The sequence below is a fragment of the Anolis sagrei genome, chromosome 1 (genome assembly GCF_037176765.1).
Source record: "Anolis sagrei isolate rAnoSag1 chromosome 1, rAnoSag1.mat, whole genome shotgun sequence".
Taxonomy (NCBI): Eukaryota; Metazoa; Chordata; class Lepidosauria; order Squamata; family Dactyloidae; genus Anolis; species Anolis sagrei.
In genome coordinates, this window is record NC_090021.1 from 285,122,462 (window position 1) to 285,143,175 (window position 20,714).

The 20,714-nt window shown below is 37.5% G+C and overlaps 1 protein-coding gene across 7 annotated transcripts in view; it reads left to right on the forward strand.

The window, feature by feature from the left end:
• Positions 1-20,714, forward strand: part of SIPA1L1 (signal induced proliferation associated 1 like 1) — a 181,784-nt gene that overhangs the window by 114,064 nt on the left and 47,006 nt on the right. For all 7 annotated transcript variants that reach the window (XM_060761557.2, XM_060761548.2, XM_060761605.2 and 4 more), the window contains 6 exons: positions 5,808-5,982; positions 11,477-11,580; positions 13,639-13,796; positions 15,646-16,219; positions 16,974-17,248; positions 18,684-18,965. In XM_060761557.2, the coding sequence (XP_060617540.2) occupies positions 5,808-5,982; positions 11,477-11,580; positions 13,639-13,796; positions 15,646-16,219; positions 16,974-17,248; positions 18,684-18,965 (1,568 nt within the window). The remainder of the gene's footprint in view (positions 1-5,807; positions 5,983-11,476; positions 11,581-13,638; positions 13,797-15,645; positions 16,220-16,973; positions 17,249-18,683; positions 18,966-20,714) is intronic.

The window sequence follows — 20,714 nt, forward strand, 5'->3', positions numbered from 1 at the left end:
GTTGTGTGAAGAAACTAAACATTCCGCAGTTTGTGCATGTGATGGGAACGTTTTTCTTTTGTTCCATCTCCTGGTGAGTGAGGCTACCAAGCCGGGATCCTCATAGTGTTAGTTAAGATGTGTGCACGTTATGTGCAGACTATTAGCCACCTCTCCTTTGTGGATTTGTTTTGTAGTGTTTTGTTTTCTGTATATATTGTAAAGATGTGTGTTAGTGAAGGTGTGGCTTAGTGTTTGCCACTAGGCAAAAAAGTAGTCAAAACACAGTCTGAGTCAAGTTAACTATGAGCACACACAACCTCACAATTTGAAGAACTGCCAAGGAAGCTGATGCTGCTGTGATGTCGGCAGATCACAGGAACTAATGCCTCAGCCCCTCCCACTGATTATATGCCTCCTGGGTGGGCAGGGCTGCAACCAGAAGTCTTCTAGAGCTTGCCAGTAGGTTCCAAAGCACGTTGCACCAGGTGTAGGAAGCACCATCAGGGTGAATTTCACAGATGGCCACTCAAAGAAACATGGTTACATGTAAACAATCCTTTAATTTGTGTATGTAATTGCATGATGTGAAATTAATTTTCCATACAGATCCCCTAAGAATAGAATAGAACCCTCAAAATAACAGTGTCTCAATGGAAGCAGAACTACTTAATACCTTCTTTGCCTTGGTCTTCTCACAAAAAGAAAGTCATCTTCAACCTCAGCAAGATGGAGTGGGTGAGGGATTAGAGGACATCCAACCCCAAATTGGGAAACAAGTTGTCCAGGAATACCTGGCTGCTCTAAATGAGTTCAAGTCCCCAGGGCCAGATCAACTACACCCAAGAGTATTGAAGGAACTAACGGAAGTCATTTCGGAACCATTGGCAACCATCTTTGAGAGTTCTTGGAGAACGGGAGAAGTTCCAGCAGATTGGAGGAGGGCCAATGTGATCCCAATCTTCAAGAAGGGAAAAAAGGATGACCCAAACAACTACCGTCCGGTCAGCCTCATGTCGATACCAGGCAAGATTCTGGAAAAGATTGTTAAGGAAGTGGTCTGCAAACACTTAGAAACAAATGCAGTCATCGCTAATAGTCAACATGGATTTATCAAAAACAAGTCATGCCAGACAAATCTGATCTCTTTTTTCGATAGAGTTACAAGCTGGGTAGATGCGGGGAATGCCGTGGTTGTAGTGTACCTGGATTTCAGTAAAGCCTTCTGGCAAGGAAACTAGTACAATGTGGGCTAGGCAAAACTACGGTGAGGTGGATCTGTAATTGGTTAAATGGACGAACCCTGAGAGTGCTCACTAATGCTTCCCCTTCATCTTGGAAAGAAGTGACGAGCGGAGTGCCGCAGGGTTCCGTCCTGGGCCCGGTCCTGTTCAACACCTTTATTAATGACTTAGATGAAGGGTTAGAAGGCAGGATCATCAAGTTTGCAGACGACACCAATTTGGGAGGGATAGCCAATACTCCAGAGGAATGGAGTAGGATTCAAAACGATCTTGACAGATTAGAGAGATGGGCCAAAACTAACAAAATGAAGTTTAACAGTGACAAATGCAAGATACTCCACTTTGGCAGGAAAAACGAAATGCAAAGATATAGAATGGGGGACGCCTGGCTCGAGAGCAGTACGTGTGAAAAAGATCCTCGTGGACAACAAGTTAAACATGTGCCAACAATGTGATGTGGCGGCAAAAAAAGCCAATGAGATTTTGGCCTGCATCAATAGGAGCATAGTGTCTAGATCTAGGGAAGTAATGCTACCCCTCTATTCTGCTTTGGTTAGACCACACCTGGAATATTGTGTCCAATTCTGGGCATCACAATTCAAGAGAGATATTGACAAGCTGGAATGTGTCCAGAGGAGGGCGACTAAAATGATCAAGGGTCTGGAGAACAAGCCCTATGAGGAGCAGCTTAAGGAGCTGGGCATGTTTAGCCTGAAGAAGAGAAGGCTGAGAGGAGATATGATAGCCATGTATAAATATATGAGAGGAAGCCACAGGGAGGAGGGAGCAAGCTTGTTTTCTGCTTCCCTGGAGACTAGGACGCGGAACAATGGCTTCAAAGTACAAGAGAGGAGATTCCATCTGAACATGAGGAAGAACTTCCTGACTGTGAGAGCCGTTCTGCAGTGGAACTCTCTGCCCCGGAGCGTGGTGGAGGCTCCTTCTTTGGAAGCTTTTAAACAGAGGCTGGATGGCCATCTGTCAGGGGTGATTTGAATGCAATATTCCTGCTTCTTGGCAGGGGGTTGGACTGGATGGCCCATGAGGTCTCTTCCAACTCTTTGATTCTATGATTCTTTTTTTTTTAAATAAATTTTTATTGGTTTTATATTAACAATAGATATAGAGTGAACAGTGGTACAAAAAAGAAAGGATGGATGAACATGTATGACAGACTCTACATGTATGACTAACAATACAACAGATAAGTCTAAGAGTGGATCACACACATACTCAGACAGCAAAAAACACAGTGCCCTGATAGTCCCACCCCCCCCCCCCCTCTAAAAAACCGACTTCCCCTCACCAATCATTCACCATATTAAATTCATTCTGGTTAGGATACAATTACTATCCTTCTCTCCTCCTTTCCTCCTTTCTATGATTCTATGATTCTAAGTGTTTCTAGACTGCTTAGAATTTTTTTTATAAAGAAACAAATTATTCTGACCATGTTGAAAAAGATACTTCTATTACTGTAAAGTTCATATTTGTCTCCATGTTTGACAAAGCTTGGCAGTTATTCAAACAAGGAGAGCTATTGTAGTAATTTTAATTTTACTAAACATGTATTTTGTTAACATTATTTATGTATGCAACCAGAAATACTAGTTGGTTCAACCTCTTTAACGATGTTGCGAGCAAAAGGGGTGCCAAAATTAGTTATATTTAATTTCACAGTATACTATTTCACAAAACGTATGTTATCTTAGATGCTACAAAGATATAAAGAAATAGATTTGTTGTTCACTGAAACTTGTAAAAAATGTCTGCTAAGAAGAAAAGGATTACTGACTGAGCTACATTTGTTTAATGAAAGTCAGTTTCCCCCCTTGAGGGTTGCTCCAGTTCTTGGGTGGTGTCTACAGTGTAATGTAGGATTAAATAATGCTTTTCGAATCAATGAGTTACGTATTGTTCCCTACTGCATTTAGCATTTATTTATTTATTTCAAACATTTATATGACGTCTTTCTCAACCCCTGAGGGGGGGACTCAGGGTGGCTTACAAATGTCAGCCATTAGATGCCAACAACAAACAACAATCACCTTACAAAGCAAATTGACGTTAAATAAAACAATAGTACAGAAATACATTAAAAATTAAAACATTATAAAAATTAAAAATTAAAAACACTGCCAAGCCCAAATCCAAATCACAGTCCAGAGTTCCAGTCCAAAGTCTATCCATTGTTGGTTCTCATAGGTTAGTTGCAGTTACTGCTCAGTCAGCTACCCAAATGCTTCGTCCCAAAGCCATGATTAGAACTTTTTTCTACAGGAGAGGAGAGAGCTAATCACCCTGATTTCACTAGGGGTGTGTTCCATAGATGGGGAGCCGCCACCGAGAAGGCCCCGTCCCTCATACCCGGCAGTCACACTTGCGAGGGTGGCGGGATCGAGAGCAGGGCCTCCCCTGACAGTTGTAAGGTCCGAGGTGGATCATAGATATATTCGGGCAATGGAAAACATCCTTTAATATCATGACTGGGAAGTTGTATTGCAGTTCAGACCTCTGTTAATTCAACAAGCATGTGCTAATAATTTGTTTTTATGACAGTCTTCCTCGTTTTGTTTCCTCTCTCACTACTGTAATGAAACACCTTATTCTCTGTATACCAGTACAACTCTGCATAATTTTCTATCATGTGATAGTACTAAATCTGTCATGATTGAATTCAGGTTATATAGCATCATATTGATAAGTCTTGTGATGCCAAGAATATTTCTTTGCTGTATCATCATCAATAATAATTATCATCATCATTATATCTAAATTTTTAAATGATTTTAATTTTAAATGATTTTCATATTTAAAAACAATAATTGAAAACTTAGGAAAACATAAGGCAAATGTTTATTTACCCTATTTATATCTCGCCTTTCTCTACCCCGAAGGGGACTCAAGACAGCTTACATAGCGAGAATTATTCAATACCTTAAAACACATACATTTACAGTAACATTAAAATTAAATTTAAATTAACACATATTAAGCATTTAAAACATTTAAAAACATTACATTCAGTATAAATCAGTGGGGCCACCACTGAGAAGGCCCTGTTTCCCATTCTCACCACTCGCACTTGCAAGGAAAGCAAGATTGAGAGTAGGGCCTCTCCCGACAATCTTAATCTCCGAGATGGTTCATAGGGGGAGATATGTTTGGACAGGTAAGCTGGGCTGAAACCATTTAGGGCTTTATAGGCTAAACCCAGCACCTTGAATTGTGCTTGGTAGCAGACTGGCAGCCACTGGAGCTGGCGCAACAGGAGGGATGTCCTCTCTCTTTATGCTGCTCTGGTAAGCAACCTGGCTGCTGCCCATTGGACTATTGGAAGCTTCCGAATAGTTTTCAAGGGCAACCCCACATAGAGGCAGTACAGTAATCTATACACGATTTAAGAAGAGCATAAACTATTGTGGAAAACATAAGGTTGCAATCTTTGGGAAAGCTCCAGTAAAGTAGGCTGTGTGCAACCTGTGTGGTGCACTTCTCCTAGCTGTGCTATGTGAGATTGAAATCAAACTTTTGGTGTGTGTTTCTTTAAATCAAAAGACCATTGTGCAGAAATTTCAGTTATTCAAAGAATGCATAGATTACTGGCCTCCTCTCTCTCATTGGTCGAAATAGGGGGAAGTGCAGGTTTGCTAGCTGCTTTCTACCTGAAATGTCCTCATGCCTATATTTAGAGAGCAGGAAATGATGAGACCAAGCAAAGCTATCCCCTCCTAACCAGAGAAATTATAGAGAGAGAAATGTAGACATCCCATTGCACAGAAAGGTGATGAGATGATGCTAGCTGGTAGAGATAAAGTGAATTATAAAAGCATTGTTCTAAAAGATGCATATTTGTCCCTCCTATTCAACTTGGCTAGGCACTTCACATGCATGTGAATTCTGATTTATTTATTTTTGCTTCTCTGAAAGTCTGAATAAATGTTTTTCTCTTGGTCTAAGAAACACCTGTATCATTTTTTTTATCTGTCCTTAAATTCTGTGGCTGTTATTCCTGCCTAAGAGTAATACTACATAAAGTTTGTTTCTACAGAGCTGGGGTTTTTGAGATTTTTTTCCGTTCCTGTTTTAGTTGCTAACTTAACTGTTCTGAGTCTTACTGAGGAGTTACTTTTCAATTGTACACGATAACCGACAGAGGTTTTATAATTTTAATATTCATTGGTTTTTCACCTTTCTGTGTTGTTATTTTGATTATAATAATCCTGCTTTTTAATGTTTATTTTTAATGTACATTGATTCCATGCTTTTTGCTAAGTTTGCAGGAGTCTTGTTGGTTCATGCATAAGAAATTTCAATTGTTTTTGTATTTTGTATTCTTTGTCAAAATTTGGAAGTTAAAGTAGTAGCTGAAAAACTTAGTGTGACAATTTGAAATGCAGCTTTGATATATGGTGTAGCCTTTAGTTTTGTGTGTATTTATTATATATTTTTTATCTTTGTTAAAGAACAAAACAGTGAGAACTTTTTGGAAGGAGTTAAAAGATTTCTATATCTTCTAAGACAGCATAGATGCTATATAATCTGATGAGTTTGCAAATACTTAGTTTCTGTTTGTGTTTACAGCTAAGCTATCAACTTAAAGTGGGGATCATGTACTGCAAGTCTGGACAAAGTACAGAAGAGGAAATGTATAATAATGAATCGGCAGGCCCTGCTTTTGAAGAGTTTCTTCAGTTACTGGGAGAACGGGTTCGGCTCAAGGGATTTGAAAAGTACCGTGCCCAGCTAGACACAAAAAGTAAGCCAACCTATTTTATTAAGATTAATAAGACACCATTGCTATGTATATTGAGTCCTTGAGATGCACTGGAGTTTGGTTCCAAGGCCCTCAATGGATACCAAAATCCTTGAATGCTCAAGTCCCATTGTATACAATGGAAGAATGATGTTCCTTATATAATATGGTAAAATCAAGGTTTGTGTTTTTGGATTAAAAAATATTTCAACCCATGGATGGCTAAATGTATGAATATGGAGGACTGACAGTGTCAACCAATAGATTTGATAGTAGAATAATGGACATTTGGTGAAAAAAGCCAATGTGACAACTCGTTTTCTTCATGGAATCATTTCTGAAATGCAAACATATTGTTATGCTTTTGGAACCAACGATTTATCCGTTATCATACAGTATTTTTTTGTATTGTGTATTCTATGTGTGCGGCACTTTGGAGTGGTTTTGTGAGCTGCTCAAGTCTCTTTGGGGGGGATGGTAGTGAGATATAACGAAATAACGTTTTTTTATTATTTATTTTTATTGTGAGGAAATATAATTCTCAAGTTATGCTTAAATAGTGGGCTAATTCCTCAGAAAGTCACAGTGAATCTTTCTTTTCCCCATTAACCTTCTCATCTGCTACTCAGAAAATGGTGTCATGCATTTTCTAATCCTGCAAGGTCTGCTTTTAAAGGAAAGTAGGAGCTTGCAGTGAGAAAAGTGGATTGAAGAAGGTGAACATTGGGTATTGCCCTATATAAGAAAAGCCCGTATCTGACAAAATTTTTAAGATTTGTTACTTTTGTTCTTGCTGAATATATAGTTCCACATAATCAAATAGAATTCTTCAAAGCAATGTTACCATTTCATGGTTTTGACATTGATTCATGAAACAAATATACATAACCTTTTTGCCAAGATCTTGAAATGAGAAACAGAAATACAAAACACTTTCGAAAAAGGTAAAATGAAATTACTCTTAAAACTGACATTTAACATGCAGTAAATACCTCCCTGCGTGGTTCTTGTTTTTAAAAAAAAACTCCCACACCTGTAGCCTTTCTTTGTGTGTTGGTTAGATTGACCCATACATATTGAGGTCCACAGTTATCTCACTTGTGGTTTAGGAAATTAAAATAAAGAATGTGCTGGGAAAGTAGAAAAGCAATTGCAAACAGTGCAGTGAATTTCCTGTTGCCATGGTTTTCCTATTGCTGACGTCTTAACTATAAGCAATGGGAAGAGAAACTATTAAACATGAAATAGTGTAGGACATTAAAACCTTAATGTATAAATTTAGCAACTTTAATGTCAAAATCAAAAGTGCAAAATTGAAATTATTGTACTTTTTTCAATTTAAATAACTTTTCTTGTATCCCTAGTCAGTGCCTTTGAATTTGCTTTTTTCTCTTGTTACATTTGGGATCTGATGTAAGAAAATATTTAGCAGAGTGGGAATGGGGAAAAAGAGAAATCCTGTATATTATTCTTCAGGTGATTGTTGAAGGGCTGTTTTTTTCCAGCTTTTTCTGAAAATACATATTTTTTACAACCCTGGTGTACATAATTCATTCACTTTTAACTATTTAATAAGAACTGTTGATTCCTTAATTTATACATTAACAGCAGAAAAAATATATACAGGGAATGCACATACAAATTGTATTAACATGTATGATTGGTATTCAATTTGTGGGATTTTAAAAGTTATTATTTGTACACTGCTTTTCAAAATGACAGTTGACAGTAGAAGTATGTGCATGCTTGTTAGATAATCCCAAATTTCAAGTAGGTATGTATAGAATTACAAACTAATATTGCAAAGTGGTCAGTTTGCAAAATTGAACTTTAAGGGGCCTAAATACCCTGGATGCACAGGTCTGATCGCGGAAGCTTAGTAGGGTCAGCCCTGGTTAGTATTTGAATGGAAATTACCAAGGAATATATGATGTTGGCTATATTTCAGAGGAAATAAACTTCCTCTGCATAAGCCTTGCCTAAGAACATGTTATGAAATTCATGGAGTTGCCAGAAATCTTGTTTAATGTGTCCTGTTTTGTGTCTGGTAAATATAGCTATCTGCTTTATATGAAGTTATGGTATCGGCTCATCTAATTTGGTTTACTTTCCTCAGAGTTAATGACAAAGTCAGTATTTTAAGGAAATGTAATTTTATCCCGGTTTTCCAAGATACTTAATAGAAGCTTCAAATGAACAAGTCTGGGCCTTTCCCTGTAATATATAGTATTATGCAAAAGCAAGAAATAAGGCCCCCATACCAAGATGTTTAAAACGATTTACTCTATTTATGTAGTTCTTTTAATTCCAGATATTTCTTAGTCTGTTGTAAAGTTTTACGTAGTTAAGTTTCTCACACATACACAGTGAAGTGTTAAACCATAGAGTTAAGAAAAAATATCAAGTCTCATATTTATGACTATATTTTTTAAGGTATGATTTTGAAAGATGTGGTACTTGCAATTTTAGATCAAAATTTCTACGTTAGAAATGTTATATATTTTTTTAAATGCCACAATCTTTCTGTGCCTAACATTTTTTACTTTCCCCCATGTTAAGCATCTTTCTTTACTATATTTATTTATCGTGTCAGGATCAACCAGACAGTTGTATTACATTTTTAACAAAACACAAAGTTTGCAAGCTTGGTAGTTAATTAAATGTCCTTTGACCAGTATCTGGCCACTTGAAAGTGCCTCTGGTGTTGCCGCAAGGAGGTCCTCCATTGTGCATGTAGCAGGGCTCAGGTTGCATTGCAGCAGGTGGTCAGTGGTTTGCTCTTCTCCACACTCGCATGTCGTGGATTCCACTTTGTAGCCCCATTTCTTAAGATTGGCTCTGCATCTCGTGGTGCCAGAGCGCAATCTGTTCAGCGCTTTCCAAGTCGCCCAGTTTTCTATGTGCCCAGGGGGGAGTCTCTCATTTGGTACCAGCCATTGATTGAGGTTCTGGGTTTGAGCCTGCCACTTTTGGACTCTCGCTTGCTGAGGTGTTCCAGTGAGTGTCTCTGTAGATCTTAGAAAACTATTTCTTGATTTAAGTCATTGGCGTGCTGGCTGATACCCAAACAAGGGATGAGCTGGAGATGTCACTGCCTTGGTCCTTTCACTATTGGCTGCTACTTCCCGGCAGATGTCAGGTGGTCCAATACCGGCTAGACAGTGTAATTTCTCCAGTGGTGTAGGGTGCAGACTCCCCATGATAATGCGGCATGTCTCATTAAGAGCCACATCCACTGTTTTAGTGTGGTGAGATGTGTTCCACACTGGGCATGCACACTCAGCAGCAGAGTAGCATAGCGCAAGGGTAGATGTCTTCACTGTGTCTGGTTGTGATCCCCAGGTTGTGCCAGGCAGCTTTCGTATGATATTGTTTCTAGCACCCATTTTTTGCTTGATATTCAGGCAGTGCTTCTTGTAGGTCAGAGCACGGCCCAGAGTGACTCCCAGGTGTTTGGGTGTGCTGCAATGCTCCAGTGGGATTCCTTCCCAGGTAATCCTCAGAGCTCGGGGTACTTGTCTGTTCTTAAGGTGAAAAGCACATGTCTGTGTTTTAGATGGATTAGGGATCAGCTGGTTTTCCCTGTAATAGGCGGTAAGGGCACCTAGAGCTTCAGAGAGCTTCTGTTCTACCATCTCAAAGCTCCCTGCTTGAGTAGTAATGGCATGATCATCAGCATAGATGAAGCTCGCTGTCCCTTCTAGCAGTGACTGGTCATTTGTATAGATGTTGAACATTGATGGGACAAGCACGCTTCCCTGAGGCAGGCCGTTCTTCTGTTTCCGCCATCTGCTTCTCTGGCCTTGGAACTCAACAAAAAAGCTCCTGTTTTGTAGCAGGTTTCCTATGAGGCGGGTGAGATGGTAGTCCTTTGTGATATTATACATTTTTCTCAGGAGGAGGCAGTGGTTTACAGTATCATAAGCTGCTGACAGGTCTGTGAAGACAGCTTCTGTGATCTGTTGCCTTGATAAGTACTTGCTCCTTGAATTCATGGAAATCGGAGGAAAATAGCCCTATGTCATTGGTTCTCCTCCTCATTTCCTCCGAATGGATATCTGGATAGTTGGTTCTTGACCATGCTGACTGGGTTTCTTTATGTTGAACACCAGCAACGTATGGAGAACCAAAGATTGCAAATCACTCTCTTAGGGTGCATCTACACTATAGAATTCAGTTTGACACCATTTTAAGTGCCATGTCTTAATGTTGTAGGATAATGAGAGTTGCAATTTGATGAGGCATCATTAAATTCAGATCTGTTATGATTTTCATTTTAGAGACTTAGTCAGCATTAGAAATTGTGAATCCATGCTGGCGAAGAATTTTTTCACTAGTCATGGTCACTCACACCAATAAGCCAGGGAATTCTAGTTTATTATTTGTACAGATCTTACTGCCTCCATTAGTAGAAATAGCAAAAGTTTCCAGAAAACAAAAGTGAGGTACTGTAAAATTCTTACTTTGTGGTTTTCCTACCAAGACAGAGCCTGAAGCCAGGGATTGTTGTTGATTTCAGATCAGGTTTGTTTAAAAACGTGAAAATCCTGGATAAAGAATTAAGGCAGGTCTATATAACTTCTGACCTAATAATCTGAAAATAAGTTGCCTCATATAGGGCATTTCTCAAAGCCTAAGTAATCTTCCTGGTTCTGCTGTTTGCTTAGCACTGCAAAATTGTAGAATACTTAAGCACTTGGCTCACTGTATGTTGCTTGAGGACTATGATAAGCTAATAGGTCAAAATTGGGAAGACATGGGTCACAGTTTCAGGTTTCACATTATTTTGAGCCTAATTTTTAGTTAGATTTTGAATGTTACAACTCTGCAGGAAAAGCTATTGAAATTTATTCTCTTCTCATTATTGAATGTATACCGTACCTTTCTCCTGGGATGAGATCCATTGTGATTAAAATGACAACCCCCCCCCCCCAACACACACACACACACACACACAAAATAAAGTAAAAGTTGTAATGCAGTGGTTAATATTCAAGGATCTGTGTGGGTGTTGTTTTCCATGACTTGCTCCAATGTGAATTAAATGCATTTCAAACATAAGTAGTGAGAGATGGATAGATTTGTACTTGTCAGGAAAGTGAACAGCCACTGTGAGGCTAAAATGTGCAAAAGAGTAGTGTATCAAAAAGAAGTAGAAGTTAAGTGTTTTGGGGATGACAGGTTTGCCATACTGTACTTGCTTTGAGAACGTTTTTTTCCTTATAAAAATAAATACTTTCAAAGTTTTGAATGGGGTGGCTATGTTTTTCCAGTCTTCATTTGCTCTGTTCATAAACACTTTTTAAAATGCTTTCCATCAGTATATCAGGGGATAACATAAGGCTGAGTTAGCATTATTTAAATAATTATTGTCTTGGATTTCTTCTAGTGTCTAGTTTTTATGCTTCATCTCACCCATATCCATGCAACTTTGAGATGACATAATGTAAATTGCAAGGATCAATTAGATTTTTTTCTTGTATTATTTTAATTGCAGCCGATTCAACTGGAACTCATTCTCTTTATACAACCTACAAGGACTATGAAATCATGTTCCATGTTTCCACCATGCTGCCATACACACCTAACAACAAGCAACAGGTAGGATCCACTTTCAATATGTAAAGCATTTCATTTGCCTTTTTAATGCATAATGCTTAACCATGTTTTAGCACCATGTGAATGAGCAAAAGCAGACTTTAAGCTCTAGCCCTCCTCTTCCTATCACCTCCTTTGCTTCAACCATGAATTGCAGATGGGAATTATCTAACCAGAGTTTCACATAATGTCTTAAGTTGGAGAAAACCATGATTAGGTTATAGATTGTTAAGATGCCTCAGTTATAAATAATGGTTAATTACATTTGCCATAGTATTTTACACAGTGCTAAACATAAAATTTATGTGTAACTGTAACTTCAGGGATAGGCAGATAAGGTCTTCAAAATCCATCAGCATGTGTAGGTGTGAACCATGGTCATTGGGGCAGGGCTTTGGAAAGAAGCCCCTAAATTCTCCATGGTGGTGAAGCCGCGGCAGCTGCAGATCCTTGTAACGGAGCCTAACTTTTGGTTGCATATAATCACTTCCCAGATCTCAACCAAGTTCCTGCACTTTATGTGTGATCAGTTGCACCTTTGCTGCTTTCGTCCTGCATTACATGATCGGTGTAGATGTGCCCAAGTAGAGTGAGGGCTGGTTTTCTTGCTCCAGTTTGAACAAGGGAGGATTAATAGAATGGGAGTGCTGCTTGTATGGCACATCATGCCAAGAGGGGTGTCATGTCTCCTCTTGTCACTACACACTGGATCGCTAATAGAATCAGGTTGCTTTTCTTGTTCATCACCCCCTCCCTTTTTTCCAGACAACATTCTCATTTTTTTACATAGTTATATTCCTTTCCCTAGCGCTGTAGATGTAAACATTTTGAGATGAGCAATGCAAGCCACTGATCTTGGAAAACTTCAAATAAACTTCCTCTCCTCCTTAACTCTATGTTCCCTGGTGGAGAAAGTTTGGTCTAGGAGCCACTTCAGTTCTCCAGGGCCATTTTTGTGCCTGTATCCCCTTTTCATTCAAAACCCATTTTACCTAAATGGTGCCTGGTGCCTTCTGAATACTATTTTGCTTTCCTCCTGGTCAGGAGAAGCCTTTTTATATTCAGTAGAGGCATTTTCTACTAACAGGAATTTCCATATTACTACCTGTTGTAGAAACAGCCTAAAGGAAACCAAGAGAATGGTGAAATTGGCCCCTTCCTACTACAAAGCATTGATGTACATTTTGTTATTTTTGCATTGAGTATTGTGGGTTTGTCCACTATGGGCCATTGAAACCCTTGAACCTCTGGCAGTTGCTAACCTCTTCTCTAGGGGAATCTTGTATGGGTATTTTTTCCTTCAGTGTCACTTGGCTCAGTTCCTTCTTCATTCATTTCGGGGTGCAATTGCATGCTTAAAAATTGCATATGCCCCATAACCACACAGGCAACCTGCATTGGAATTTATATCTGTGTTTTTGAAGAGCAGAAGTATAATCATTGTTAATTTATGAAATTACTGTAACATGATTTGCTCAAAGTTTGTTATGCTCATTTAAATTTTAACCAGTTTGAGTCACAGTTACTACTTATTTCAGCTACTATACTTAATACTAATCATTATAAGGATATTTGGATTTCTCATCCCCATAGGAAACTTATTTGAAACAAATATGAAGTTAGTGAGAAAGTGCAAAAATAATTTGATTCTTGATAGTGCTCCTCTTAAATAAGACCATATTTTTTCAATACGGTGAAGATTATTATCTAGGTTAGTACCTCTAGCATTTTATAATGACTGAAAGAAAATAGAAACACTATAAGAATATAAATATAAAAATAGCAAGATAATTCTTTATATGAAAATAGATCTGAACCTGTTGTTATGGAAACTGGAGTTCCAAGCGATAGTTTGCTTCAGCTTGTCAGATATTGGCAAATTTCTCATTTATTTGTTCAGTTATGTTGTGTGTTAATGCTGGAACAGTTTCTGAATGGAAAAATAGTCAATGATTTGTGATGAAATTTGAAAACATTAATTAACTGTAATAATGAATGGTATGATATAAGAATAATATAATGTGAACCTTATTTCCCAACATTCTTGTCTTTACCACACAGCTGTTAAGAAAACGACATATTGGAAATGATATTGTGACCATTGTTTTCCAAGAACCTGGAGCAGAACCATTCAGCCCAAAGAATATTCGTTCTCATTTTCAGCACGTCTTTGTTATTGTTCGAGTGCACAATCCTTGCACTGATAATGTCTGTTACAGGTAGGGTTCCTGGTATAACTGTCAGCTCATAGTAGCAGGTCTTTATGGGCAGACATTTCTTAAATGTGTGTTGTTAATATTTATTTATTTATTTATTTATTTATTTGCGCTATTTCTATCCCGCCCAGTTAAATCAAGCACTTGGCAGACTGAAAACCATGGAGCATGGGGAATGATAGCATGTGTGTCCTCTGTATCCACATATTCAATAATCCATAGCTTAAAATATATTCCCCTCCAAAAAAAAAAAAATCCAAAACTGTGAAAGCTTGTTATTGTCATTTCCTTTAAGGGGCTCCATTTTACTATACTTGTATATAATGGGACTTGACACAGGAGATCTTGGATATTAAGGGCCCACTAGACTTAAAATCCAGCTATAGCTAATTTTGGACCAGACTGCATGAGCTAATTGCATTTTTAAAGTGAAATTTGAAAAATTAAAGTTCAGAAAGTTGAAAAACAGGATGAAAACCTAAAAACAATATGCACCATTTTCATGGCAGTTGCTTTTTATTACTGGAAATTATACGTTTGGCAGAATGCAGCCCCAAGATTGGTTTTGCAGCCAACCAACACTTCCAGACCACCCTTATCTGTCAGGAAGGGGTTGAATTGCCCTCTAGCAGTAACCATTCACTTGAGAAATGTCCATTTTCCAGAACCAGAAGTTATATTTGCTTTGGGTTTTATATCTCCATGTTTCACTGCTTGTGTGTGTTCTCCACAGTGGGTCCAGGGGAATAAAATTACCCTCCTGCCCCTGATCCACTACAGGTGGGTTTTTTTAATGTGGGGAATAAAAATGTGTTTATGAAAGATGACTATGCATTGTCCCTACTGGGAAACATTCAGGACATACAGCTTAATTCAGTTAAATTTAGCACACCACCAGAAGGCTTTTTTTCTTAAGAAATAAGATACCAGATTGCTGTTGATAGCTTATGTGAGTCATTTGTTTCTCATGTGAAGTTGTTAGAGAATTGGAGGTGGAAAATCCCAAAAAAGCAATTGCACTATTGTTTGAGACAAGACCTTTGACCTGGATTGAATAGGCGAGGGCTGTGTTTTCTGTTCTCCTTTGGACAGCTAGTACATTCCACCCCGGTCTTCTTATTTAACTAATCAGTTGCAAAGAGATCACAGCAAGCCTGGAATCCAGGGTTCATACAGAAGATTGCAAGATAACTAGAGACTTAAAACTTCAGTGCTGTAAACTATTTTTAAATAGTTTGTCGGAAATATATGTAATTACTGAATTAACAAGCACATAGAGTGTGTATATATGAAAATGGGGGCATATGTGGCCACATCTTACCCTATCAATGCTATTCTGTTACTCTTTCTATCAATCCGTTGATTTTTCTAATTTTTTTCCTCTGGCTACCTCTCCTTATGTACTTCAGCTCCTATTGTATTATAGTTCTTCTCTATGGCCAAGAGAGGCTTGGTAGGTGATGACCTTTCAGAGGCAAAAATGTTTTTGTTAGTCACATTTTTGGTCTGTAAACTGATTGTAAATGTCATTGTTATTGCTATAACTCAACGTTGTTTTTAATGTTTTATTTGTGTTTTCTTGCCCTTGTTTTTATGTTTCTTATTTTATATTTGAATGTATATTATTGTTGTTCTCCCATATAGTTGCCACACTGAATCTTTAGATAAGCTTGCTAATAAAAGTAATATGAGTTAAATTACATTTTCGAAGATTATAAGTAAATTGTTTATTGATTAATACGCTCCTTCTGAAGAACAAATTGTGTAATTTATGAATAATGGCATGTGGTATCCTAAAATATTATTTATTTCTGTTCAATAAACAATAACATGTTTTCTTTCAACTTTGTAGCGTTGCTGTTACAAGATCCAGAGATGTACCGTCTTTTGGACCACCGATACCTAAAGGCATTACGTTCCCCAAATCAAATGTATTCAGGGACTTTTTATTAGCCAAAGTGATCAATGCTGAGAGTGCAGCCCATAAATCAGAGAAGTTCCGTGCCATGGCCACCCGAACCCGTCAGGAATACTTGAAAGATTTAGCAGAAAAGAATGTCACAAATACACCAATTGATCCCTCTGGCAAATTTCCTTTCATCTCACTGGCCTCTAAGAAGAAGGAAAAGTCCAAGCCTCCTCCAGGAGTAGAACTCCACAGTTCTGGTGCCGTTGTTTGGAGTCTCCATGCTAAAGACTATAGCAAGGGCATGGATATAGATGCTCTCCTTGGCATTTCTAATGAATTTGTTGTTATCATTGACCAAGATACAAAGAGCGTTGTGTTCAATTGTTCCTGCAGAGATGTAATAGGCTGGACATCAACAAACTCAAGTGTCAAAATATTCTATGAAAGGGGTGAATGTGTTTTTGTGGAAAGTTTCAAAAACCATGAAGATATCAAAGAGATTGTCAAAAGGCTAGAGGTTAGAGATCTTTCTCCCCTCCTCTATTTTTTTTTTTCACTATCTGTCTCTGTCAATATTTAGTTCTTAACTTCAGGGCTGAGTAAATTGAAAACTGTCATGGAAACATGCTGAAATGGATTGGATGCATGTTTGGATTCCAATTGCAGACTAGTGAAATAAAATCTACTACTTGCATTGTCATTGCGTTTGTTATATCAACAGCATGATTTTTCTAGTCATATACCCATCTAATCTAAAGTTGTAAGACGACTAGGACAAGGAAATACTTGTTGACTATTCCTTCTTTAGTGAAGCATTATAATATTAATGTTAACTATATTTCTAGAGATTGTTGTAAGAAAAGTTCTTGTGAACATCATCATGACTGCATTTAAAAATATTAACGGGATCTCTTTGGAAAAGGGCTAGAAATAGACAAAAGAATAAAACTGTGTGTTTCATGTGAAACAGGGATATGCAACTCCTCCCTGAGTATTCAATATATATTGTTTACCTTAATGTGTCTGTAACATAACACTTCAAGGAAGTTTATTGGGGTACTGCTGATCATATATATAGAAACAAACTCCTGGGGAAATTAGTTACTGAACCTAAATGTAACAATAGCTGTAGAAATTAGTGGTCTCGTTTTCTCATCTTGCTTCATGCCTTGTTGGTAAAAGTTATCTCATTTATTTCTCTGTTCTTGAATATGATTCATTATGCTAAACTATTTCAATTGTATTCCCAAATTCTCTCCCCCCATTTCCAGCTTGTGACAAAGGGCTGCGAGTCTGTGGAAATGACCTTACGTCGAAATGGATTAGGCCAACTTGGTTTCCATGTGAACTATGAAGGCATTGTAGCTGATGTTGAACCCTATGGCTACGCATGGCAGGCTGGATTACGGCAAGGGAGCAGATTAGTGGAAATTTGCACAGTGGCTGTAGCTACTCTAAGTCATGAGCAAATGATAGATCTCTTACGAACTTCTGTTACTGTGAAGGTTGTCATTATTCCGCCTCATGAAGATTGTACCCCACGAAGGTATGAAGGGGGGAGCAATGGATGTGTTAGTATCTGTTATTGACCTCATTCATCATACCATACAGATGCACTGCAAGCACTTCAAACCAATGGCAATCTATCTATTAAACTTAATTTCCAGTTCAGAGACATGTAATGCATATCTTACATTCTGAAAGCTCTTATTAGAGCACTGTTATTATTATTTTCTTTATACCCCACCTTTCTCCCCATGGGAACTCAAGAAGGTTAAGAGCCACATAGTCTGGTCACAGTTTAAAACAAAGCAAATAAAAAATTTAAATAATACTGTGTGGATTTAGGTTAAAATGTAATAAATACAGCTAAAATTACATTTAACACTCACAATTCCTCCAGAATCCCCCCACAACCTCTCCAGCAGCATGCTAGGATATCTGGTTAACTGAGTTAGTCCACTTTATATAAAAAGGTAATTTTCATTTACATTAATTTGGACAAAAGGGGTTGCTGTGCCTCTTTAGACTAGGGTATTAATATATCTATCAGGATCACATGAGAGTAGTACTGTGTCACATCACTGATGACTCAACCTGTTTCACCAGATTGCTTTTACTTTGTCAAAAATCCATTTAGTTTACATACTCCTCAAGTGAATGGAATAATGAGATAAAAAGAGATTTCCTTTTGTTAATTACCATATTTTCAGTTTCTCTCTAAAAGCAGAGTGTTACATAGGCTGCAGTTCTGTACTCAAGTGTTTTGGAAGTAAGGTAAACTGAATAATAGGTCATAATGTTTATGTAAATATGTATAGCATTATCCATTTTGGCTTTGGTCCAGAGAGGTTGCATTGAAAACAGAAAAGCTTATTTTGTTTACAGAAAAACCTTCAATCCATTGTAGCCCTCCTGCTACATGTGGAAAGAAAAATCAGTTCCCCACTTATTTCCTTTATATATTTGTTTCAAATTATTTTATGGGTCAAATTGTCTCAAGGTCCACATTGGCAGAAAAACCTGATGCGATTTTCCTTTAGCACTTCCTGTATTCTAAAAAAATCTTTCTCAAAAAATCAGCCTCCAGAACAAATTTTCTAAGATTTTCACAAAAAGATTTCCAATACACATCTCTCCACCTGTGAGATTATCCTGTAAATGGAGTTTGGCTTACAGGATATTTTTTAAAATTGGCTTATAATACAATCCTTAGCATGTGTTCTCAAACATACGTTGATTTAATTAGTTTTTGTGGTGGAAAATTTAGACTTTTAAAGATCAGGAATGCAATTTATACATAACCCAGATTACTATTTCAGAAATAATAAATTAGCATATAAACTCAAACTATGTTTTGAGAAAGTTTAAGAAATTGTATGATTCACCAGCTTTGTTCATATACAGAAGTAGTGAGAGTATGGTGCAGTATGAAAAACTTTCATTCTAGAGTTCCCTTACCTTCCTTTCTTATTTTTCAGAAGTTTTTCAGAAACTCATCGCCTCCCAGTGATGGAATACAAAATGAATGATGGTGGAGTTCCATATGAGCTCAAGTTCCCTTTCAGAAATAACAACAAATGGCAGCGAAATGCTAATAAGGGACAGGGGTCACATGGACAACAAATGCCATCACAGATGCAAAGTCCAGTTCCCACAAGGATTGCCTCGGGGAAAGGTGAAGGGAAAATGTCTCTTCCAGAACGGACAGCCAACATTCCACGCAGTATTTCTAGCGATGGGCGTCCTCTGGAGAGTAGAAGGTAAGTGTTTGTAGTTTTTTCTCCTAGCAAAAATCACCGTTTTGAAACTAATTCATAAATTAATTTAACTGTTAAAGTAACAGTGATAACATATAGCACAAAACAGAAACACACTTTCCTTCAGAAAACCATCCTTCCAAAATGATTTTTGTCATTTTGAAAAATATTGAAAAACTAAAATAAATCATGCTAAACCAGTTGCCATATGTATACTGACTTCTCCCCCCACTGCTATTTAAGGTGCCAGTTCAAGCCATGTCATATCAGTTTTGCAACATGCAGAAGTCTATAATTTCTGGTATTTTTTTTCTATAACAATATCAAAGACTGGGGAGCAGAAATTCAAGAATGACCTAAAACCCATCTTTGTTACTTGTGATCGCTTTGCCACAGCATTCTGAAACTTTCCTCTGATTGCTTTTGAATGTATTGAAATTAGTAGTGTATGTTGGCCTTTCTTTAAGATTTTCTTATGTTAAGTATTGTTTTGGGGAGTAGGAATTCTTAACTTAACATACATAAGCAAAGCAGCCAGGTGGAAAGAAGGATTACATACAAAGTCAGTATGAGATCTAAATCTGATCAAATGAAGTAGTTCCAGGTCATTCTTGCTTTTATTTCCTTAGGTTCTCTGCCTACTTTTCAAAGAAAATATATTTCCTTACAGTGAGCTGATTGTGGTCCAGTAAAGCTGTTGGTGAAATATAAGATTGCAGCCAACTTTAGGTATCTATGTATTGTAGTGGAGCATGAGTGGAGAAGAACTAACTCATGGACACCATGTGGTCTACAAGACTGTTTTCAGAGTCTCCACTACCTCCTACACACCCCTTTCGGGAAAGTATATCACTGAAAATATTGCACCTCCATTTTGTGAAGCCAAAGTCAATTCTATAACAGTCTGATTTTGTTGTAATTAGAACCAAGATCCATGTATTTCCTCTTATTTTTTCCTATATACAAAAAGGCGCACTTATTGCTTTTTCAGACTATATCAGATGCAGCCAATCTTTGTCTAAAAGTCTGGAGCTTATTTGACAGAGATATAAACAAGGTGGTGCATTCTCAACTGTCATATGTTCTGCCCCAAATTCCAGCAAAACCTGGATTCATTTTGGTGCCATAAGATGTTTTTGCCATCTCTTCCTCTAAAAAGGCTAGATTTTATAGCTGAAACTAATCACTGAAATAAAAAAAGTCAGTTAATCCATTCAGCAGTAAACACTTTTCATTGTCATTTTGGTTCATTTCTTATAGGCTAATGTGTCATCAGGAATATATCTTTGCCACTACTTCTTCCATATGTGCTAGAATTAGTACAGGTTCATTATTAGTTATAGTTTGCTGACTGTCTATTTGTAATTTAAGATCTTGTTATAAATGGCATCCTTGATAAAAAAGACAAAGATGGAAACATGCTTTGTTCACAAGGCTTGCAATCCCAATCAGATTTACCTGGGAATAACCGCTAATAAAGCTTGGTTTTATCTGATGATGACTTTGTTGTAGTAGTAGATCCTTCTGCACTGAGGCATCTAAATACAGCTTGGGTATCATTTATCTGAAATGTTTCTACTGTTATTAACAAAATGTCATGGAGGTCTTTCATTCCTAGATTGGACATAAGTAAAAACCAACTTTGACAGCACGTGAAAACAACAGAAGGATTTAGAAAACTAAAATAAGATATGCAAGAAAGAAGCAGGCTATTGTATTTGAACATCTCATGAGATGTCATGATTCACATTA